Below are 24,607 nucleotides of genomic sequence, written 5' to 3'. Positions count from 1 at the left end.
GTAATACCAGTGCTACTTTATGTTGTTTATCTCGCAAAGTCACGAACTACCCATTCTAGGAAAGACACGAAATAAATCTATCATGTCTATCAATCTATCAATACGAATAACGTAACAGTCACTTACTGTAAACCTTTATTTTTGCGTGATGCTGCACAGACGCACGCCAGTAGGTGTCAGAATAATGAGAATAAGTGAGTGTAACACTGGCTAGCACAAGATTCCCATCTGTGGCTTAAATATTTCAAGTCCTTCCAAAAAGTGTAAAAATATTAATTATTAAAAATAATTTGTTTGTTAGGCTATGTATCTGAAAAGGAGTATACCGAGCTACTAGCAATATTCTTTATTTATACAAGTGCAAAAAAGTGCTCAGTGCATTTTAAAAATTCAACAAACGTTCGGTCGAGTAGGACCTTCCTCAGATATCTCCGCAGGTTGGATTGGGAAAATCCGATACGTGAATTACACTGGTATCGGTACCGATACTGGATCGGATCGGCCCCATCCCTATTAAAAATATTATTGACCCAATTCCTCTGTTTTCACTTAATATTAATTGTGTTCACGTCTAGTCTCCCTGTGGTTGAAATGCCCTTATCATTCATGAACATTAGGCGAATATTTAACTCTATTAGCAACACGAAGGACAAAAAGACATAGACAGTACATTCTCTGGCCCCGAACCGTATAATTATGGTCACACTATATACTGTGTTTTAAAACCTACTCTGCTGCCTATCTAGACAGTATTTTTGCCATCATAGCCACGTTCCGAATGTTGTCTAGATAGGCAGATCACTAGATTTAATCATCACACACCCAAAGTGTTAGACATAAATGTGCGCACTGGCCCTTTAAGAGAGTCAGTCAGACATGATCCACTAGCAGGAGAAATCTCGGAGTAGCAGGAGTGATTTCTTCCTGCTCCGCTACAGTGTGATTTCACTTAAGAGTCTTGTTTTCACCCTGGGCTGTTTTTATGCCCCTGTAGTGATTTACAGAGCAGATAGAGACATTTATTAGAGTATGGCCGCAGACGTGGATAAAACTACTGCTGGAGACCCAACGGATGATCATCATCATGATGAAGATCGCGCGACTCCATCCAGCAGACGCGCCCGCTCACGTTTCAAGCAGCTCTTCAGCTTATTCATAATCGCTGCTGTTCCTTTCATCGGCTTCTGCATTACATATTATCAGGACATCCAGCTTGTGAAACGACATGTAAGTTATACCAGTTTGGTCAGATTTTCATTGCAGTTTGACCCCTGAAGGAGGGAGGCTTCCCAGAGCCATTCTAGAGATATTGCGTGATTGTCTTACTGTAGCTGTTCAAGCCACATGTTGTCTTTGTAGTTGACTTAACTTGGCTAAAATGCAGTGTTTATTTATCTTTATACACTCCTCTTTTAATATTCGTTTAAAGTGTAATGAATTTGGCTGTACAGACTTGCGCTCTCTTTGCCACGTCCTCTTTTGTTATTTGCGAACAGTAAACTTGCATCTGCTCCAGCTGCCCGCTGTTTTACAAGGGTTGGGTAATTGCCACAGCTGGGAAAGACTGTTAGAACACCAACCAACCCCCCTCTTTTTCATACATCACTGTTAATTCTGTCACTTCCTACATTAGACATTCTCCTGGTTGCCCTCCTTCTGAGACTGACAATAAACCCAGACACAACATAAAAAGTAGGTCAGTAATTCAGTTAAAAATAAATCGACGCAGCCATCATTGTTTTGTTGCCCTCGGGTATTTAGCTGTGCTTTCCAAACGAATGGTTCGTTCTTTTGAGTCGAATCTTTTCAATGAATCAGTTGACCGGTTAAAATGGTCTAAAATCAATCACCTACGAATCTGACTGGATCGGTCCGAGTAGTTCTGTAAAAGTCAAGTCGAGTAAAAATAATAAGCATGAAAGTTAATAAATAACATTTTATTAAACCTTGCAAAAAACCGCCGAGAACTAGGACGAAACTACAATAAACGGGAAGACATAATTACAACGTGGTAAAATAATTTCTGATTTTATTCCCCCCCAGTTTTTTGAAACAAACTGTTTAATAGAACTAATCGCAAAATTAGCCTGTTTTACAATTACTAGTTATTTCCTTAATGGGAGCAGCCTGTAAAATTGCTGAGGTTTCTTCTCTGTTTGGATTGCATCTATTGTAGGAAGCAGGATTGAAGGCGTTGGGAGCAGATGGACTCTTTTTCTTCTCATCCCTGGATACTAATCATGACCTTTATCTCAGTCCAGAGGAATTCAAACCTATTGCAGAAAAACTCACAGGTATTATTTACCCTGTCTGTACTCTTGCAGAGCATTAACATCCTTTCACAGGCAGATATAGTCTATTAAAGCAGAATTAATGTGCTTCAATGTCAGTATTCATCACTGTAGAAAACTGAATGCCAGCTGAGAGTTTTAAAGCAATGCATTTTTCACATTGTTGTAATGCCTGATATCCATCTCTGTTGCCTGAAGGTGTGGAACCTCCTCCAGAGTTTGAAGAGGAGATACCACATGACCCAAATGGAGAGACGCTGACCATACATGCTAAAATGCAGCCATTACTACTTGAAAGCATGACTAAGAGCAAAGATGGCTTTCTAGGGGTAATTTAAACATTAGACTTCATTATTTATACATTTGTCACTAAACAATGATATAAACAGACAAGGTGATGATTTCAAAATATATGTATATTAAAATGAAAATTACCAGTAATAAGAACAATTCAAACTTATAATAAATTATAAAAATGTATTCATTAATTTGATAAATTATATAACTTGGACCCATTACAAGGTACATGCTAAAAATGGGTGTATGAGGTAAATTGAGTGCAGTGTCCTTCTCAACAGGTTTCACACAGCTCTCTTAGTGGGCTGCGGTCTTGGAAACGTCCAGCTGTTCCTTCATCCACGTTTTATGCCAGTCGGTTCAAGGCCTTCTTGCCACCCAGTGGTAAATCTGCCCTGGGTGACACTTGGTGGATTGTTCCCAGCGAATTGAACATTTTCACTGGCTACCTTCCCAATAACCGTTATCATCCTCCCACTCCACGAGGCAAAGAGGTACAAATATACCTTTCAAATTTTGAAATGAGTTCAGTCAGTGAGTTTAGATGCTCGTTGTTCACACCCATTAAACAATTTTAATTTAATATCACTTGTATTTATTCAAAGCAAATTGTTGAATAATAGGTTATCTGAGATTGTGAAGAGTATTTTGATCAAGAAGGAGATTGATTCGATCTCTTTAGTTGTAGATGGGTGATGTGATTGTCATTTTTTTGCAGGTGCTGATCCACTCTCTGCTGAGTATGTTCCACCCGCGGCCCTTTGTGAAATCCCGCTTTGCTCCACAGGGAGCCGTGGCTTGTATACGGGCTGCTAGTGACTTTTATTATGACATTGTTTTCAGGTGAGTTAAAAAAAAAACTGCCATGCTAGAAATCTAAAATAAATGGGATTTTCTAAAAAACCCAGTAGTAATCTACTGTGCATGTAACTGTTTGAAATCTTCTGTTTTAACTTTATTTTAACTGTGAGTCTCCAATGGATTCTGATGGTATTGTGTTAATAATTACAGAATCCATGCAGAGTTCCAGCTAAATGATGTTCCCAACTTTCCATTCTGGTTCACTCCTGGGCAGTTTGCTGGTAACATCATCCTCTCCAAAGATGCTTCTCACATCCGAGAGTTTCATCTTTACGTCCCAAATGACAAGTCAGTCTTACCTCCACTATTCCTAACTGCAAGAATAAGCACTTTTCAGGTGTTGAGTGTAGGGCTACGTAATTAATCTTGTTTTAATCATGATCACAATTTCTGTTTCTCTCGATAAATTAAGCATAATCTTCTGTGCATTTTTGCCTGCTGGGTTTTTTTCCTGACAAAGTTGTTTTCATTTGACTTTTCCATTATTTTGCATTGGTAACAAGCCTCCACAAGCTTTCATGTAAATAGAAAAACATTAAGATAATTTTGAATTCAATTATTAATTTCTCAGTTTTAGTTTTTAATAATTATATGTTAATTCATATAATAAACGTAATGAACCAGAAAACTAGATAAGGCAAAATAAAACCATGTTCTCTTGATTTGTGCTCACATGTAAGTGCAATAATTCTAATGAAATGTATAAAAAAACTAAAATCTAAATAATCATGATTATATAATTGTAATTGTGATCAAATATTTGTGATTATCTGTTTAACGGTTACTGTGCAGCCCCAGTTGAGTGTGTTTTATATGGCAGAACTCTAAATGTGGACATGGAGTGGTTGTATGGCGCCAGCGAGAGCAGTAACATGGAGGTGGATATTGGATACCTGCCTCAGGTTAGAGCTGATAATTATGTACAACACGTTCAGAGGGTTTTGATTTATGGTTATACATAATACTGAAACTGCTTCCATTGACATTTTACTGCATGCTCTTTAGTCAGTTTTTCTCGTTGCTGATGAATCAAAGCTTAAATTTTTATTTTACTGTCATCTTGGCATGATTAGCTAAAACATGATACAAAAAGTAAACAGGCCGTATATGTTAACAGATGGAGCTCAAGGCAGCAGGACCCTCCACTCCCTCGGTGATCTATGACGAGCAAGGGAACATGATTGACAGCCGAGGGGAGGGAGGTGAGCCCATTCAGTTTGTGTTCGAGGAGATTGTCTGGAGTGCAGAGCTGAGCAGAGAAGAAGCATCAAGATGCTTGGAGGTCACAATGTACCCATTTAAAAAGGTGAGTCCCTTGCTACAATTCCTACAAATTCATACTTGAACACCTGAAATCAGTTAATAAGAGTCTGCAGCAATGCTGTTGCAATGAATGTTCTTTGAAGTCAGCATGAAATGAATTCACACCACCAATAAAGGTTTCAAAGGGGGGTTTTCACACCAATGCCATAGAAGAAGGGTTCCCAAAAGAACCATTCAGTGAACAGTTCATAATAAATAACCATTTTTGATTCTAAAAGTGAAATTTTAATAATCTAAAGAACCTTTAGTACAATGGAAAGATTCCATGGATGCCAATAAGGAACCTTTATTTGTAAGAGTGCGTCTATTTTCTAAATGTTTCTAATTGTGAACGTTTGATCCTTGTATGTTTTTTTTGGAGCCCATAATTTTCACTCAAAATGTTAAAAGCATGGGTCTTCTCTTTGGAAGGTGCCATATTTACCATTCAGTGAGGCCTTTAGCAGAGCTGATGCTGAGAAAAAGCTGATTCACTCCATTCTGCTCTGGGGATCCCTGGATGACCAGTCATGCTGAGGTAAGACACCCATGGTCGACTATAACAAAGCATACATGCTGCTGGAAGAGCTAAATTCGGCCATATGGGTCAGCATTAGGGATGCACCGAAATTTCGGCAGCCGAACATAATCGGCTGAAATGGAATTTTTGTTTTTTGGCTGAAAAAGAAAAACGGCCCCTCAGTGTTTAGCGCTCAGTTTTCCTCTCGCTCTAGCTGTTATCACTGCGTGATTTGATGCTCTGCTCAAATTTCCGCTCTATGCATGTGTGCTCCGCTCATGCTCATCGGAAAAGTCCACTCAAATAACGTCCCGACATAAAAGTTCTATGTAGTAATAGACTTGTTTCTGTTTGGAATAGCCCTGTCTAATATTAATACAATCATACAAAAAAGCTAATTTAAAATAATAAAGCATTTTTGGTTTTCAGTGGCCCAGAATGTTCATTTCAGTGTATCCATAGTCAGCATGACATAGATCTTCTGGTAGTGTTAATCGTTGGTCAGAGTGTGTTTTAAAGCTAGAGTACTCAAGTTCTTTCTCTGATTTGTGTTCTGTACACTTCTGTTTCTCCTTATCTCCGGTAGGTTCAGGGCGGACTCTTCGGGAGACAGTCCTCGAGAGTTCGCCCGTTCTGGCCTTACTCAACCAGAGCTTCATCAGCAGCTGGTCTCTAGTCAAAGAGCTGGAGGATCTGCAGGTGAAGAGTTTGGGTTTTTTAGCTGATGTATATTTTTTAAGCCAAAATTAAAACTTATAATTTTAGACGCATATCAGTGCTAATTAAGTGCTTTTCCTTCCATTTAGGGCGATAAAAAGAATCTGGATTTGAGTGAAAAGGCTCGTTTGCATTTGGAAATGTATACTTTTCCAGTGGAGATGATGGTGGCGCTGCCCAACGGCACTGTGGTGAGTCTGCTTTAGATTTCTTAATCTGTTCCAACCTTATTCAATTTGCTTAGATTAATATCACTGTAACTTCTCCAGGTCCATCATATCAATGCTAATAATTTCCTGGACCAGACATCTATGAAACCTGAGGAAGAGGGGCCAGCTATCAGTTTCTCAGCAGGTTTTGAAGATCCGTCAACCTCCACATACATCCGCTTCCTGCAGGAAGGACTTGAAAAGGCCAGACCTTACCTGGAGTCATAAAACTAGTTTAAAGATCCGATTTCTGTCTCCAGAAAAATCAGTGCATCTCAGAGAGAATTGAAGGGAGTATATGAGGGAAAAGAAAGGAAGTGCTGATATCAGCTCGACTCCCCCATGTCTGCTTTGAGGAAAGGTATGCGGAGGAGCTGACGCCATTTCTTCATTCAGAAGGCAGCTATTGACCACATCTTCTTGTACATGGTCCTTAGTGTGACACGTAAAAATGCACAATATAACATAATTTTGTCACCACAGTCACAAGAGTGTGGTTTGTCACCCCAATGAAACCAGGGTGTTATGTGCCGTTTTATGTGCAAATTTAACACTTCTTGAGTGACGAATGTCATTAGTCTGATCTATTGCTCAGATTAATGAACTAAAACAGCATTATATAGTATTACTGATCTGATAAAACCACTTTTATACTTTTATTTCATTACATACAAAGACACTTATATTTTGCTGCAAATATTTTTGTTATTCCAGATGGTTCTGTAGGAGACAGAATTATCCAGGCTGTGGCTTCCACGATTAGGCAGTTTGTGATGGTCTTGTCTGAAAGCCCAATCAGGGTGAGGCCAGGCCTGATGTTGTTGTTTAAGTCTGGAAGCAACGCCTGCTTTTCTGTCTCAACAGAATACTGGCACTGTGCTAAAATACACACAAAGCAAAGCTTTGGATTTCAGCTCAACCACACAGCTGCAGGAAAGCTGCCATGGGCTCTAATATATCTGTTGAAATCCACTTTTGTTTAAAGGTGGAGATGCGTAATGGCTAGTTAAATAAAAAAATTAAAAAAGATTCTTTTAAAAATTAAATATAATGCAGAGAGCTCGCATGCACTCGCGTCTGATTCTTTTTACCACATTTAAGCTGAAGAGCAGAAGCAGGAAGAAAGACTAGAATAGATTTATGTAATTTGGCATAGTATTCACTGTCTTGTTTAAATTGTGCAACTGAAACTGATTTAACTTTTGCACTACTAATTATCTACCTTTGTCAAATAGATACAATGTGCTTTTTTAAAATAAATAAAACAGTGTTATTGTTAATTTGATGTTTATTAGGTAAGTTAATTAACACTTTCAGTATTGAGTGACTGAATTTTCACATGTATAAATATTGCATTGGTCTTGTATGACTATAATTTGTTTTGACAGGTTTTTTTTTAGAGCCATTGATTGTACAGATATCTTTGTGAACTGATGTTATAACTAATGTAAGAGTTATTTACAGAAAGTAAGTTTTCCTACAGGCTAGGAATCCACAGGAGTGCTTAAGACTTTATGTGAATGTCTAAGAAAGTATTGTGACACCAAAATTCTCAAGACATGAAACATGCAGCTCTGAGGTTTGTGTGATGTTTATGTGTGTGGTTTTTAACCCAAAATCATTTCAGTCTTGATTTTGTTTTGGCTTGAGTGATGAGGAACCTTTTCTATGTGTCAAGTGTAGCTATGGAAATTTAAACTAACGCCTAAGCTACTGTGTATAGCAGACTTTGCTGCTTTGCTTACTACCAGCAGGTGAGGCTTTAATATGTGCCATTTAGTCAGGGTGTAGCTTATTTAAGTTGTTATAAATTAACATAGATAAAAAGGTTTCCTCATCAAAGTAACATGCGCACTGTAACCAGCGCTGCAGTAATAATGTGGGATCCACGATTGACCTCACTAGTGTAAACACGTACCATTCAAATGTTATTTGGGCAGATAGTATTCCATTCTGTCCCAGAACATTATTTCTTGTACGATGAAGTGCACTCATTTAAATAATGAAATGAACCCAAATGCATCTTAATCACAAGACGAAACAGGCTTTTTTTTCATCATGGTGGTAAAGATGATAGGTGAGCCTTCATCCATTGGTGCAAAACTCTTCCCTTGACTTCACATCAGGAAGAATATTCACAGTTTGCAGGGTCTCTTTCCCTTCATTTACAGGTGTCGGTAAAATGTGATCGAATAGTTAATTTCAATGGCCATATTTCCCACTAAATCATGATTATTTGGAGCATGTGTCAGCCAAATGTCCAGGCTTCCAAATCCAAAATTGTGAAGTCGTTTGTCTCAGACAGGCTGCAGTTATTAAAAGTGAGACAGGGGCTGCTTCTGCCCAAGAACAACCTCTCATCCACCCACAGACCAAAGTGACCACTGAAATGAAGAGACAAAAATGAAGTTACTTGTACAAATCACTTGCAAGTCTAAAATAAAAGACAAGAAATATGCAACTCTGCATTATAAAGGCATCGTGCAGAATATGAATATGTACCTTCCTCCTCCAATGGCAAAAGAGTCCAAATACCCTTTGATGAAAAAAGAGTTTTCTCCAGTCCATCGGAAACACTTAAATGAAATAAATATAATCTTAGAGGTGTTTAAAAGAAATTCCCATTAAGAATTTCATTTGATCTCATAAACCTTTACAGTTGTTTCTCTCAATGTTACTAAATTTGCTCAAATGTGTCTTTATGTGTACCTTAAAGCGTGGATGAGACAGGAACAGGAAGGTCTCTCCAGTGCCATAAAATGCCTCACTAGGATGCAGAGGATGTGAGAGGAAGCTCCCAAAAATCTGAGGGGGAAATTAAAACCACTCAAATAACAATACACCTTTACGAAACCAAAACGTCCAACTTAGGTCAAAATTACAGGTGGAATGAATATTGCAATTGGACAGTGACCCTTGACCCTCAGCTGTCCACTTCACCAGCTGTGAAATAATGACCTGCTGGTTGTTGTCCTTGATGATTATCAGCACAGGTGAGTCGGTAGTGCTGAGTTTTCTGTACAGAGTCTTGAGACTTGCCCCGTGTTTGTCCGTGCTGTAGGACAGCTGCCACGTGCGTCCGATGGTACGAGGAGGCAGCTCTCTCGAGATCTGAGAGAAGACGCATGCTACATATTTTACAACACATTACACACACTGGGCCACCAGAATGAGATCAGGTCTTCATTTTACAAAACTGCATGACTATGAATAAGTATTTATGTATACTGAATCTGAAGTGTGCGAGTACTGACCTCTCTAACTTGTTGGGCATCCAGTATGACACTCTGCTTCAGTATGTTACTCAAACCTTCTGGTTCAGTAGAGACAGGAGCTTTCAGCCCACTCTCCTCCACTGACACCATCTGTACAGAAACAATACAGGTCCTTCTCAATAAATTAGCATATTGTGATAAAGTTCATTATTTTCCATAATGTAATGATAAAAATTAAACTTTCATATATTTTAGATTCATTGCACACCAACTGAAATATTTCAGGTCTTTTATTGTTTTAATACTGATGATTTTAGCATTCAGCTCATGAAAACCCAAAATTCCTGTCTCAATAAATTAGCATATCATGAAAAGGTTCTCTAAACGAGCTATTAACCTAATCATCTGAATTCACTAATTAACTCTAAACACCTGCAAAAGATTCCTGAGGCTTTTAAAAACTCCCAGCCTGGTTCATTACTCAAAACCGCAATCATGGGTAAGACTGCTGACCAGAATGCCATCATTGACACCCTCAAGCAAGAGGGTAAGACACAGAAAGAAATTTCTGAACGAATAGGCTGTTCCCAGAGTGCTGTATCAAGGCACCTCAGTGGGAAGTCTGTGGGAAGGAAAAAGTGTGGCAAAAAACGCTGCACAACGAGAAGAGGTGACCGGACCATGAGGAAGATTGTGGAGAAGGACCGATTCCAGACCTTGGGGGACCTGCGGAAGCAGTGGACTGAGTCTGGAGTAGAAACATCCAGAGCCACCGTGCACAGGCGTGTGCAGGAAATGGGCTACAGGTGCCGCATTCCCAAGGTCAAGCCACTTTTGAACCAGAAACAGCGGCAGAAGCGCCTGACCTGGGCTACAGAGAAGCAGCACTGGACTGTTGCTCAGTGGTTGCTCAAATTTTGCATGTCATTCGGAAATCAAGGTGCCAGAGTCTGGAGGAAGACTGGGGAGAAGGAAATGCCAAAATGCCTGAAGTCCAGTGTCAAGTACCCACAGTCAGTGATGGTCTGGGGTGCCATGTCAGCTGCTGGTGTTGGTCCACTGTGTTTTATCAAGGGCAGGGTCAATGCAGCTAGCTATCAGGAGATTTTGGAGCACTCCATGCTTCCATCTGCTGAAAAGCTTTATGGAGATGAAGATTTCATTCTTCAGCATGACCTGGCACCTGCTCACAGTGCCAAAACCACTGGTAAATGGTTTACTGACCATGGTATTACTGTGCTCAATTGGCCTGCCAACTCTTCTGACCTGAACCCCATAGAGGATCTGTGGGATATTGTGAAGAGAAAGTTGAGAGACGCAAGACCCAACACTCTGGATGAGCTTAAGGCCGCTATCGAAGCATCCTGGGCCTCCATAACACCTCAGCAGTGCCACAGGCTGATTGCCTCCATGCCACGCCGCATTGAAGCAGTCATTTCTGCAAAAAGGATCCCCGACCAAGTATTGAGTGCATAACTGAACATAATTATTTGAAGGTTGACTTTTTTTGTATTAAAAACACTTTTCTTTTATTGGTCGGATGAAATATGCTAATTTATTGAGACAGGAATTTTGGGTTTTCATGAGCTGTATGCCAAAATCATCAGTATTAAAACAATAAAAGACCTGAAATATTTCAGTTGGTGTGCAATGAATCTAAAATATATGAAAGTTAAATTTTTATCATTACATTAGGGAAAATAATGAACTTTATCACAATATGCTAATTTATTGAGAAGGACCTGTATGTGTATGACTCACCAACCCATACACTACCGTTCAAATGTTTGGGGTCAGTAGGATTTTAATAGTTTTATTCAGCAAGTATGCATTAAATTGATCAAAAGAAATAAAGACATTTCTATCATAAAAATGACGATTTTTTGCATGGTTATGGATATGACAATGTTAATGTAGTTGGTTTTGGTGGAATAGATCTGCTATGCTGCTGTTGATTATTTGTGGTGTTGTAGATTATTGCTGCTTCTGCAGAACAAGTACAGGAACTTGCTAATGCCAATACATACACTGATGCGCTGCTGTGAGCATGTAAGACACTGCTGCTGCACAAATAGCATATATAAAATTACCCGTAGCAGATGTGTACAGGTGGAGCTGGGGAAGGTGGAGGGTTTTAGAGGAACTCTGGAAGCATGCTGCAAAATGCTATAGTGAACGCTAACCAGCTATTTAAAGGTGCAGTAAACAATTTCTGAAAAACTGTCGAAAATGAATCAGAACAAGCCACACAACAAACTTCTAGCCAATCAGCTGTAGGGGGTGTGTCCACTCATGACGGGGTAGGAGAGAGAGTGAGCAAGAGGGAGATTTAAAGAAAGACTGCTGAGAGACATTACAAAACAGAAAAGGTCAGCGGATTATCAATGGAAAAAGAAGGGTTACGATCAAGCAAGAGCTTTAGGACCCGCGTTAATATTAGAAAAGTTAATTTTTTTAAAAGTATCCGTTTACAAAAAAAGCACAACTGTTTTCAACAGTGATGAGAAGAAATGTTTCTTGAGCAGCAAATCAGCATAGGATGATTTCTGAAGGATCATTGATAAAATCAAACTCCAGTTGAATATTGAAGTTTTTATTTATATACATAAACATTTACACCTGTGATATATATATATATATATATATATATATATATATATATATATATATATAGTCTCAGTGAAAACATGATGCTGTCTATGTTTGGGTATTTTGCACAGCTTCATACAGTACTTGATGGATCTTGAATTTAACCTCAGGCTTCCGGTGAGGATCGATTTTTGCCAACATGTCAGCAATGACGGCAGCGAATCTGAAATCTTCAGTGTCCTGCTGCATGGCCCTCTCCCTCTCCCAGTCCAGCTGCTCCAGTATCTTCAGTAAGGCTTCTTCAGTGGAAGACATTCTCTTAGGCATTAAGTCAGTAGAAGATGGTGAGGCATTGGAACAGGATGAGATGCTTGGGGTAGGGTAAGCTGAAATTGAACAGGGCGAGGAGCTGCGTTTGGGTGATGGACAGGGTGGAAGAATGGATGGAGTGGGGGGAGGTGGCGATGATGGCATGAGGGACAAGGGTGGAGATTTGGCAGAAGTCGCAGTCTCTGATGTTTCTGATGTTCCTGATGCTGGAGAGGTTAGGAAGCTGTTTGTCTTCAGTTGTTCCTCAATGGAGACCACCTTATATGAAGAAACAATAATTACATTCAGGTCTAAAAGATGTTGTAAACGTACTAAACAATGGGTATATTTTACAAACATGTATACAATCTACCACTATATTTTTCATTCCCTTCTAGCAAAATTTTAAGCAACTTTAGTATTAAAGCCACAATGAAACAGAAGTACAAATATTTCCATATTATTCTGTACCATATTACTATCTTACTGAAACAGACTATTGATATATAAAAAGTGTAGGGCATCCCATCCCACTGAACTATGCAACACTAGTCTGAGAACACAGTAACATGTCAATAACGTTAAAGAAAGGAAGAGTGACGTTAGAATGAAACGTTAGAAAGTGTTGTCTGTAACTCTAGGGCTGAACGCGTAACGTTATTAAAACGATTATAAAACAACAACATAACATTTGTGTTTCTTACCTTCACATTTGAGACTTTTTCCCGATGTTTAACAAATTGGCATAACCATCCCAGCTCCGTCATGATCGTGTGTGGACTTGGATCAATGCTTCCTGTGCAGACCCTCTTCTTGATCCTCACAAACTTGTCTCTTAAATTCTTCCACGCTTTACGGCAATCTGCCTCGTCTTTTCCCGTGGCGGCGGCGATATCGTTCCATGCATTATTAATAATTTGAACGTCAGTATTATCGCGCATACTCCGATCATAGAGGTACCTATGTCGGCGGACTTGGTCCGCCACTATTTTCTCGAAATTATTCATTCTCATATTAGTTGCGAAAATTGGAGACCTAACGTGATCATAGACAGTATATAAACGAACGTCATACGTCTTGCGGAACCAACGCGCGCGATACTGCGTGCGATGACGTCACTGTCGCGCGCGAGGGTTTGCTGTTTGGAACCACAGTTACGGCTGGTGGCGCTTTTTCTTACAAAGATTGAAATGACTGGTCTCTTCATCCAAGTACTTAGGCCACATCCACACGAAGCCAGAGCTTTCTCTATCCGATATTTTTTTCCCCGTTCAAAAAAAAAAATTCCGTAAACACGGCGTCGTCTCAAGAAATATCTGCGTACACACGAAACCGACTCAAAACGATGTAGTATACATGCCAGACCAGTATGTGGCGCTGTAATTCTGCCACAGACATACACTAAAAACGGAGAAGAAGACTTAAAGCATGCGCATAAACCTTGCGCGCTGTATACAACAATAATAGTAGGCACAGTAGCTTCTTTTTTTATCAAGAACTTTGTTGAACAATATGAAAAACCATAAATGTAACGTTAGTTGCTGTGACTTAACGGTGTCTGACTAGTTGACACTTGGTGTGATGACATCATCGTTTCACAAAATGTACGGATTGGCCGTACACACGAAAACGCAAGGACGGCGTTTTCAGATTTATCCACCTTGGGACCCGGTTTAAAAAAATAGCGGTTTCAGTCTCCGAAAACGCCGGATCCATGTGGACGAAACGCCAATACGATAAAAAATGTATACGTATACAGCGAAACGCGTCTCCGTGTGATAATCTACCACCAAATTAAGGCCACATTTACACATAGCCGGGTATTTAGAGAAACGAATATTTCTCCCCCTCCGTTTTCAAAAATAACATCGTGCACACAATATCGTTTTCAAAAACAGTTGCCGTTTACATCAACCCGCATAAATACAAAGGGGCGGCAGTGTAAGGAGAAGGATAAAGCCATGCAAGCCAATCAGAATCCTCAAAATCGACAACGACGAATAGCACGAGCGACTTCCTGTTCCTTTCAAAACAATAGACATGGCGCGAGGTTCGTTCGTGTGGACAGACAGCGAAGCAAATGCAAACAGGCCAAAAGCGTTTTCACAAAAGTAAAAATGAGTACCACTTTAACAGCATCCATGATCAAATAGTAGCCAAACAAACTCATAGACAGTATGGAACAAACTCTAAACATAGGGCGCTCACATGACGTAAGCATTTTCTGGCGCATAATGTGACGTTTGAGAACCTAAAACCCCGTTTCTCCCAGTTGACACGGCAACACATAACCGGCGTTTTCAGAAATCTCCACTTTGGCCGGAGTTTTTAAAAATAATCGTTTTCTGGGATAAAAACGGCGTTTTCGTGTAAATGACAGGCCAAAACGCAGGGAAATATCTGCGTTTTCCCATCGTGTAAACGGGGCCTAACACTACTGCCAATAACTGAGCTGAAGAGACAAACACTTCCAAACTGAAGTTTTACAGATGAAAACCTTGAATGAATGTTCAACATCTTTATTCATATTATATGAATTCCCTATAAACATATGTGAAAATATGATTTAAGACTCAAGGTTAATGCAGTAACCACAAGATCTAAAACATAACAGATAAAGCTAAAAAAATATTTACATTATAGTAAACACATGAGGACTTAAACTACTGTTCAAAAGTTTGGGGTTGTTAAGATTTTTTTTTTAAATACTGTTTTCTATTTTAATCTATTTTAAAATGTAATTTATTCCTGTGATGGCAAAGCTGGATTTACTCCAGTCTTGAGTCACATGATCCTTCATAAATCATTAGGTGTGTTTGAGTCTAACTATACTAGGCTTCCACCAATAGGTGACATCTGCCAGTTGTGGGCAGGGAAGAGCTAAAAACGGAGACCCGAAGTTAGACACTTTCTGCTTCTCGTGACGCTCGCGAGGTGTTTGTGCACTTTATCACATTTGAACTGCATTAGATGCAATATTTGTCAAATGCATAGACATTTAGATGTTTTCATGAAGCAACAAAAACACTTTTCATTCAAGTCTTTATGTACTGCTTATACAGCGCCACCTGTACAAGCATAAAAGTTCAACATAAGCCTATATTATTTAAATACCAATAAAGTGGATCTAAATTTTTTTATCAGTATTATTTTGATAAACATGACTTACTATAACATTAAGGTTAGATGAAAAGAGTTTTTACTTTTATAAAAACACATTTTTGAACATCACCTGAGCTGAATGTGTCAGAATAAACACGAAACTGCTGTGTCGTCATCAGAGCTTGTGAAGCCAATTTGGGCCAGCTGTAGCACCTGACCGAGGCGGCTGGTCTCGTCTTGCTCTCGCGGTACTTTGATGGCACACGTGATTGTGACGCGGCAGCAGACAAACTTACCAGAATGCATTGCGTTGCATCCGATTGGTCTAATATGCTGATTTGCTGCTCAAGAAACATTTCTTATTATTATCAATGTTGAAAACATTTGTGCTGCTTAATATTTGTGTGTAAACCATGATATATTTTTTCAGGATCCTTTAATGAATAGAAAAGTACAAAAGAACAGCATTTATCTGAAATACAAATCTTTTGTAACATTATAAATGTCTTTACCTTTCAAAAGCTTGGGGACATTAAATAGATCAAAAGTGACAGTAGTGTATGCAAAAAGTAGTTTTTTTTTTTTAGGCTTCAAGTTCTTGACCTTTGACCATGATTGAGATACTGAGGGTGAGTAATCTGGTTGTCATAGAAGCAACACTACAAGTCCATGAATATTGTTAAGCATATTCGACCAGTGAATTACCATATCTGTATTTACAAATGCAAAGTGTTTTAGTTTTAGTATCATTAAAGTGAGCGAGAAACATCCCCTGCACACTCCAATCAAAACAGGCATTTTTCTTTGTATCACTTCAGTTCGATTGTTATTCCTGCTCTCTTGGCGTGTGTTATCTCAATTTATTTGTTTAATCCATACATTTAGAAAATAACTGACCTCCCAGTCCTCTCCGGCCTGGCCTTCTCGTGGAGACCCCTCTTCTTCCTCATCATCGAGAAGCACAAAATCCTCTTCATCATGCTCTGCTTCATCCTCAACACCTCCCTCCAGGATGCACAGGTCCGGTCGATGCTGGCTCATGAAAGCGTACAGCTCGTCTGAGCTACAGCACAAAATCAAAGGCAGAAAGGGAAAAAGAACAAGAAAGTGAGATGTTGTAACTTTTACTATAACATTATCAGCACATTAATTAAAACATTCTGCCATGTTTTGCTGTTTATTTCAAGCAGGCTGTGTAGTCTAGGTAAGGCTTAAGTACCTTCCCTGCTGCATGGTGAACCAGGCGTCTCTGGAAGGAATTTTAGGTTTAGAGAAAGCCCTTTTCTTCCCATGCTGCAGTTTCTGTCGAATTCTCACAAACATCAGAGATCCGTTTATACCACTACTAGATGTAGAAGTGCAAGGACCTAATGAGTGAAGAGAGATAACTAAGTGGATTAGTTGATGAAAAAAAAGAGTTGTCAGTACAAGTTAAATGTCAAAGTTCTTGAGTAAAAATCTTGATTACCTAACAGCTGTCTTTCCAAATATGACCGCTGTTCGGATTTGTCTCGGAATTCATATTCTTTGTTTCCTCTCTGAACACTGTCTGGTCCTCCACAACAGAAAGTAGCAGCAGCAGATGTTAGCATTCCCCCAGACTGCCTCTCAGCTTCAGACATGTCCCTAGTCTCTCCAACTACCTCATCCTCTTCTTTAGCATCCGGAGTCGCTGTCAGATCATGTGAAACGGAGGACACAGGAGCGGGAATGGCCTCTAATGCTGACTGATGGGTTTTCTTGTGGCTGTTTGTTTTGCTCTTTGATGACTTACAACTGTTACATCTGGAAGAAAAATGAGATCAATGTGTCTGTGCTGTATGTGCAATGAATGATGGGAAAGTTAGTTCTTTGCACCGTTTAATTAACAACCAAAATTCAGTTGTTTGTGGGGTGCTGAGGGGTCTGCAACAAATTGTCACTTTTATTTGTGCATGTGTATATACAGTATGTATATGTGTATATATATATATATACAGTATATATATACATACACACACACACACACACACACACACATTATCTATTACAAATTACATTATATAATTACATTGTATATTATAAAATGTATTTTCAGGGCTGTCAAAGTTAAACTTCTGGTGAATGAAATATGTTAAATGTAATGAATTTTTGTACATTCACCAAATTTGATATTACAATTTTATTCTGTTAATCTCAACTATTTGCTTTGTATTAATTAATAATTTATATTATTTATAATTGATCATTTTATAAATATATATATATTTAATATTATCTCATAATTTGGCAGCAGGTATATTAGGCTGCTATCACTTTAAAACCTGACGCACAGACCCATTATACTGTTTTATATAGCCATTATGGTGTATTTATGTGCACGCACTTTAGGTTTGAGCACAAAATCTGCTGGAATGAGTAAAAATATGCTCAATATGCACAATCCCACGCCAAAATTCAAGCCCTGTAACACCAAAATATTCACCCGAAGCAAATTAAACGAGTGATTAAAGGGACGTGGATTTGTGTGTCACTCACTGAGAGATTAGAGAGCAAGAATGCACAGATTGCATAGTGTATCTATTCTGCGGAAGAGTTTCAGATATTTCAGTATCGATAAATCAATATTTTTGACAACACTAGATTGCACTTAGTTTATTATTTCAGATGCCTTTTTAAAAGACTTGAAAAATGTATATATCAAATTCAATCCGCCAAAGTGGCTAGTAGAAAAATCCACCTGCATTTGGAGGGTTAGCGGGTGTTAATGTCAAGCCCTGTATATATATATATATATATATATATATATATATATATATATATACACACACACACACACACACACACTCACCTAAAGGATTATTAGGAACACCTGTTCAATTTCTCATTAATGCAATTATCTAATCAACCAATCACATGGCAGTTGCTTCAATTCATTTAGGGTTGTGGTCCTGGTCAAGACAATCTCCTGAACTCCAAACTGAATGTCAGAATGGGAAAGAAAGGTGATTTAAGCAATTTTGAGCGTGGCATGGTTGTTGGTGCCAGACAGGCCGGTCTGAGTATTTCACAATCTGCTCAGTTACTGGGATTTTCACGCACAACCATTTCTAGGGTTTACAAAGAATGGTGTGAAAAGGGAAAAACATCCAGTATGCGGCAGTCCTGTGGGCGAAAATGCCTTGTTGATGCTAGAGGTCAGAAGAGAATGGGCCGACTGATTCAAGCTGATAGAAGAGCAACTTTGACTGAAATAACCACTCGTTACAACCGAGGTATGCAGCAAAGCATTTGTGAAGCCACAACACGCACAACCTTGAGGCGGATGGGCTACAACAGCAGAAGACCCCACCGGGTACCACTCATCTCCACTACAAATAGGAAAAAGAGGCTACAATTTGCACGAGCTCACCAAAATTGGACAGTTGAAGACTGGAAAAATGTTGCCTGGTCTGATGAGTCTCGATTTCTGTTGAGACATTCAGATGGTATAGTCAGAATTTGGCGTAAACAGAATGAGAACATGGATCCATCATGCCTTGTTACCACTGTGCAGGCTGCTGGTGGTGGTGTAATGGTGTGGGGGATGTTTTCTTGGCACACTTTAGGCCCCTTAGTGCCAATTGGGCATCGTTTAAATGCCACGGCCTACCTGAGCATTGTTTCTGACCATGTCCATCCCTTTATGACCACCATGTACCCATCCTCTGATGGCTACTTCCAGCAGGATAATGCACCATGTCACAAAGCTCGAATCATTTCAAATTGGTTTCTTGAACATGACAATGAGTTCACTGTACTAAAATGCCCCCCACAGTCACCAGATCTCAACCCAATAGAGCATCTTTGGGATGTGGTGGAACGGGAGCTTCGTGCCCTGGATGTGCATCTCACAAATCTCCATCAACTGCAAGATGCTATCCTATCAATATGGGCCAACATTTCTAAAGAATGCTTTCAGCACCTTGTTGAATCAATGCCACGTAGAATTAAGGCAGTTCTGAAGGCGAAAGGGGGTGAAACACAGTATTAGTATGGTTTTCCTAATAATCCTTTAGGTGAGTGTATGTGTATATATATATATATATATATATATATATATATACATATATATATATATATATGTATATGTATATGTGTGTGTGTGTGTATATACATATATATATATATATATATATATATATATATATATATATATCCCAGCAGAAAGTACCTGTATGTGGTCTTGTTGAAGTGAATGTGAGAGATATCTGTGTAGAAGGACACTGAGGCAAGATCATCCACAGAGCAGGAGAATACATATTCTTCACAGCCATTCTCCTGAACAAGTGGGTGAGACTTCTGAGGGTCAAAGAAGATCTTACTGGACGTCACCAGCAATATTCCAGAGACCACACCCTAGTGAGACAAGCAAAATGGTGAGTCAGAACTGAAGTTGAATATGCTGCATTTTATGAAATGTAATGGGAATATAAAACAGTGTAACATAAACCTAACATTGTCACCTTTCTGTCTGTGATGTAACGGGAGAACAGTTTGAGGCAAGACATTGCGGCTGGCCCCTCCCCCTGAGAGCATTCAGATGGAAGAGCCAATAGACACACATTTCCATCAGGTAAAGGAACTGCCTCCACATCCTACGAGAGATGAATAAACATCACACAAAACAGTAGAAGAGAAGCCGTTGTGAGTCACTACATTACAGTTTGACTGGCATCACAAAGAGCTTAAACTTGGAATTAATGCTACAAACGAGCTGTACTGAGATTTGTCAGGCTGTTCACTATTAAAACCATAATGCATCAAGTGCCAAGGTTTGTAAACACACTATTTTTTACTCTCTCACCGTCAGTTTGTCATATTCCGCATCCGTGGAAGGAGACACAAGAGTTGCAGTTCCCACAACACTAATGTCAGGCGCAGGATCAAGGCTGTGCTCTTGTCTTGGATGTGGGTCAGAAGCTATCGCCGTAGAAGTTGAGACCTTGTTCTTGGATAACTGTTTGAGGTGGTTCATAATGAAAGACATTGTCACACTGAAAGCAGTTTCACTTCCCTTCCTTTTTTCCACACTGCTGTACACCCCCTCATTTCCTTATTCATAGCCCTGTGACATCAGTTGTCTGGAAACCCAGAAACTATTAGCTAATCACAAAGATGCATAATTCATGCAAATGAGTTCACATGATTTATTATTGTCACTTCCTGTCATAGATTATTTTCCTTTGTCATGTTTGTCTCCCAGTTGTTCCGAGAGATCTTATACATAAGAATAAAAATTATTAGGAGATTAACTGCTACTTTCTTTCATATAACATGATTAAAACCGTAAAGACTAGTGTTTGTAGTGTTTACCTGTGGGCCTGTGAGTTACTAAACTGAGAGCACATTAGAATGATTTCTGAAGGCCCAATCATGAAAACTGACATTACAGAAATAAATTACATTTTTAAAATATATTAAAATAGAAAACAGTTTTTTTAAACTGCAATAATATTTCACAATATTGCTGTTTTTACTGCATTTTTGATCAGATAAATTAAGTCTTAGTAAGCATAAGAGACTTCTTTCAAAAACATAAAAAATCTAACTTTTGAACGGCATTGTATAATAAAATTAAGTATAATACATATGATTTAATATGCATAATTTAAAAGTACATAGGGACACCCTAAAAAGAAAACCTCTGCAAAAACTATTCTGACCTCTATTTCTGATTTTATTCATGCCATTAACTGAAAGGTGGACTTCTTTTTGTTCCACAAATCTTACACAAATCAATGAACTCTGCGCACAGTGTAATATCTGATCGTCCAAACTCAAATTCTTCATTCCCTATGGCTTTGCTACAGACAACTGTCTCCAGACATGCAAATAATGGTGGATAACATGTATTACTTATACTAGTAGTGGTATCTAATGATTTGCATAGTTTTATCTTTAAACAAACAGCCCAGTCTTTTATTCTGAAACTGTTTAAACCCAGCACACTTAATAGCAAACTAATGTCAGTTTGTTTCCAAATGGCAGAAAAGTCAAACTGAGAATCTGAGGATTGTTTATGCTCTTGTAACACATTTCATCTGGTGAAGCTTGAATAACGACAGACGTTGTGTATTTTCAACGGTGTCTCTGTGTAATACAATTCAAACAATATTACCTACTGTACACAAGAAACTAAATGGACATCAACTTTAAAAAATGAGAAGGAAAGACAGTTTGATATTGAACAGAAACATTTGGCTGGGACATCAAATTAGCCTTGTTTATTATTTCTAGTTTATTAATTCATTTTAAATAATAAAATATTAGTTACCAAAGCCTTCGCAGTCGACATTCTCCCATTATATTTGCTGTAAAGTTTCCATGTTCTCCTTGAATTATCCATTAAACAGTTTCAGTAAAGATCTTTTAAAGCTTGACAAGACAGCATGGGGTGTTTCAGTAACCTTTGTTCCAAAGTTATCAGTACATGACAGCAAGGTATGACAATGCTGGCAGTTATATTTATGGAGACTTCCATCACATATAAACAGGAACTTGAAGGCGATAAGCTTAACAACTTTACTCACTCCGTGTTCATTGTTTCTGCATGACTCCAAAATCTTCGTTATTGGATCTTTGACTGGAAATGCCGCCTCTATGAAGATAGATGCAAAAACAGTTCAAACTGCATACAAGTAACTAGAGTGAAAGCAGATGTGTTTGTTTCTCAGTTTGTTTCTTCAGCTGTTTAAACTACAAACACACTAAGTATGTTTAGTAAGCAGGAACTGTAATTTTAAACCAGTTTGTGAGTCATTACCATTTAAAAAAATGTCAGTTGGGATTTTCAATGTATATGTACAAACTCCAAGATTGGCTCTACATTGCAGTATCACTAAGGCTGCATTTATTTATCAGTAATATTATGAAATATTATAACAATTTAAAAAATGTTATTTTAAAATGTAATTTATTCTTGTGATGGCAATGGTGAACTTTCAGCATCATTACTCCAGTCTTCAGTGTCACATGATCCTTCAGAAATCATTCTAATATGCTGATTTGCTGCTCAAGAAACATTAATGTCAGTGTTAAACAGTTGTTCTGCTTAATATGTTTGTGGAATATGTGATAAATTATTTTAAGGATTCTTTGATGAATAGAAAGTTTATTTGAAACAAATATTTTGTGACATTATAAATGTCTTTACCGTCACTTTAAGTTTTCGATCTTGATCAATTGAATGCATCCTTGCTGAATAAAAGTATTAATTTCTTCTTCTTCTTTTTTTCATTTTACTGACCCCAAACTTTTGAACGGTAGTGTAAACCCTTTATGCAGTACTGAATTTCATTTCTGTTTCTAACTTAATGTGCCATAATAAAAAAGCAACTTTATAACTAAACACTATTTCTGTATAGGTGTGTAGTTAGGTGCCTAAAAAATCAGAAGCTAATTGTCAATCGTTGTTGATGGTCATTCACTTACCCTTTAGATAGTACTGTCTTAGTTTGGGGTTTCGGATTTGGTGATTTCCTTTGCCACACTGCTCCTGCCCAACACTGTTCCCCAGCACACTCTCGGCGCCTATGGAACATTGAGCAGTAATGAAGCCTGGAGGCTGCGAAATTCCAGCCGGCAGCTTTGATCCCAGTCTAAAGACAAGATGACACAGGTTTCTTTATGAGCTTAAGCTACACATTAATGATTTATTTTTCCTCTATCCATTTAGTCCCAACCAAACCTTACCTATTCTTAACATTTCCAAAGTAGCTGGCCCTGCTCTTGTCTCTCTGAGCTCTGTGGTCCATGAGGTCTCACTGCTGAGATTGAGAGTTGACCAGTCAAAAAAAAGTTAACCCTTCCAGCACAGGAATCAGTGATGGAACGACTGCCCACTGCTGTGTCGGCATCTGGAATTCTTCCTCTTCCTTCTCTCCATCCTCATCAGCATTCTCTGCACTTTACAGGAAACCTGCAATATGAGAGGAAGAAGAGTCTGTAATGGGTGGTTTACTTTGTACAAACCATTTTTTATATGCACAAGACATTCTCACACACAAACACACACACACACACACACACACACACACACACACACACACACACACACACACACACACACACACACACAAGTATTGTAGATAAGTAAATATATTTCAATATAAATATTATATAATTTTGTTAGATTTTGTCTTTTTTATTTTGTATTTAGTCTTACCATTCATTGTATCTCTTTTTTTACTAATATTTTATTTTCTGTACTATTTTAATACTTCAGTTACTATGTTCTGTATATACTTCAGCAATTTTGTAAGGATAGAAAATCATGCCAATAAAGCTTAGTTGACTGAAACAAATCGATCTCTTTCGGTCCACATAGAGCCATTTAATATTCAGGGAATGCATACATTCTAACAAAAGACACAGATTCATGCAAAATGGCCAACTTGAGCCCAATATTACAGCAAATACCCAGGTCCAGTAATTATGTGGTTCATCTAAGATTTAAAAAAAAAAACGACAACAAGAACAACATCATCATCATCATCTACAACAGATGCCCACAGCTGCTTTAAGAATTCAGTAATTTAATGTCGAAACAATAATCAGGCCCAAAACACAGTACAAGATGTGGATTGTTGATAGTGCTGCTGCTGCAGGCCCCAAATGCATCACAATGTCGCACTTCTGTGTCTAGAATCCACAATAATATATACAGTATTGATAAACAATATATTTTCTGAATCCTTGATAGATCATAATTATCTCTCCCGATTAAAATTCTTAAGCAGTATCTACTGATGGACCACTCATTGTGCTCATGTTTTATGTGTGTTCTCTAAACTTGGCACTAAAATTTAGTTACAATAATCGAAAATCACCAAATATGTGCATTTATCTTACCTTGGTCTTTAATGATCCCATATAACGACCAGCTGATCGGGACGCTCCGCATGATGCACTGTCATGTGTTTTGATGCCTCTGCAGTGAATCTGTCAGTCATAAGATAATAGATAGGACCGCTCAATTCCCAATTACAATTCCCTTTCGCTCAAATTCCCAATTACAATCGAAATATCGTTGCAGAATGTACCAGCTGAAAATATCTCCCTCTAAATATTTAAATTTCTAAATCTACATTTGCTTCGATGCAGTCTGGCCAAGCAGGTAACGTTTTATTAACTTCCATCTGCAAGGTGACTTTTATTTTGTTTTTATGTATATAG

General features: G+C 38.4%; 3 protein-coding genes and 1 long non-coding RNA gene across 5 annotated transcripts in view; 2 read left to right on the top strand and 2 right to left on the bottom strand.

Annotated features, from left to right (window-relative positions):
* The first annotated feature begins 875 nt into the window (after nucleotides 1–875).
* Nucleotides 876–7,477, top strand: selenon (selenoprotein N). The gene is made up of 12 exons (XM_082143071.1): nucleotides 876–1,227; nucleotides 2,177–2,294; nucleotides 2,490–2,620; nucleotides 2,870–3,082; nucleotides 3,307–3,431; nucleotides 3,600–3,737; nucleotides 4,270–4,351; nucleotides 4,567–4,755; nucleotides 5,184–5,289; nucleotides 5,858–5,970; nucleotides 6,078–6,179; nucleotides 6,258–7,477. The coding sequence occupies exons 1-12, from the start codon at nucleotides 1,030–1,032 to the stop codon at nucleotides 6,423–6,425; spliced, it is 1,683 nt and encodes a 560-aa protein (XP_081999197.1). The 5' UTR covers nucleotides 876–1,029; the 3' UTR covers nucleotides 6,426–7,477.
* Nucleotides 7,468–24,581, bottom strand: LOC309479153 (oxidation resistance protein 1). 2 transcript variants are annotated; one of them, XM_082143069.1, is made up of 15 exons: nucleotides 24,284–24,581; nucleotides 23,126–23,351; nucleotides 22,865–23,031; nucleotides 21,964–22,031; nucleotides 20,238–20,390; nucleotides 19,897–20,028; nucleotides 19,605–19,789; nucleotides 16,881–17,197; nucleotides 16,632–16,779; nucleotides 16,310–16,475; nucleotides 9,452–9,562; nucleotides 9,156–9,308; nucleotides 8,907–9,002; nucleotides 8,700–8,773; nucleotides 7,468–8,581 (listed from the first exon to the last, which is right to left on the bottom strand). In XM_082143069.1, the coding sequence occupies exons 2-15, from the start codon at nucleotides 23,185–23,187 to the stop codon at nucleotides 8,446–8,448; spliced, it is 1,968 nt and encodes a 655-aa protein (XP_081999195.1). In that variant the 5' UTR covers nucleotides 23,188–23,351; nucleotides 24,284–24,581; the 3' UTR covers nucleotides 7,468–8,445. The 2 variants fall into 2 exon arrangements, with proteins under 2 accessions (XP_081999195.1, XP_081999196.1); XM_082143070.1 differs by lacking the exons at nucleotides 21,964–22,031; nucleotides 22,865–23,031; nucleotides 23,126–23,351; nucleotides 24,284–24,581 and adding an exon at nucleotides 21,708–21,942.
* Nucleotides 12,115–16,303, bottom strand: LOC309479159. Its single transcript, XR_014199169.1, has 2 exons — nucleotides 13,015–16,303; nucleotides 12,115–12,589 (listed from the first exon to the last, which is right to left on the bottom strand). It is a non-coding gene; the product is annotated as an uncharacterized lncRNA (long non-coding RNA).
* Nucleotides 17,204–24,607, top strand: part of LOC309479155 (serine/threonine-protein kinase pim-2-like) — a 51,953-nt gene continuing 44,549 nt past the window's right edge. Inside the window, exon 1 of the mRNA XM_082143072.1 lies at nucleotides 17,204–18,522. The gene's annotated coding sequence lies outside the window, so the exon portion shown is untranslated. The remainder of the gene's footprint in view (nucleotides 18,523–24,607) is intronic.

This window comes from Leuciscus leuciscus (genome assembly GCF_965113295.1).
Source record: "Leuciscus leuciscus genome assembly, chromosome: 17".
NCBI lineage: Eukaryota > Metazoa > Chordata > Actinopteri > Cypriniformes > Leuciscidae > Leuciscus > Leuciscus leuciscus.
The sequence above is the reverse complement of the archived record's forward strand: the minus strand, read 5'-3'. Positions and strand labels throughout refer to the sequence as shown.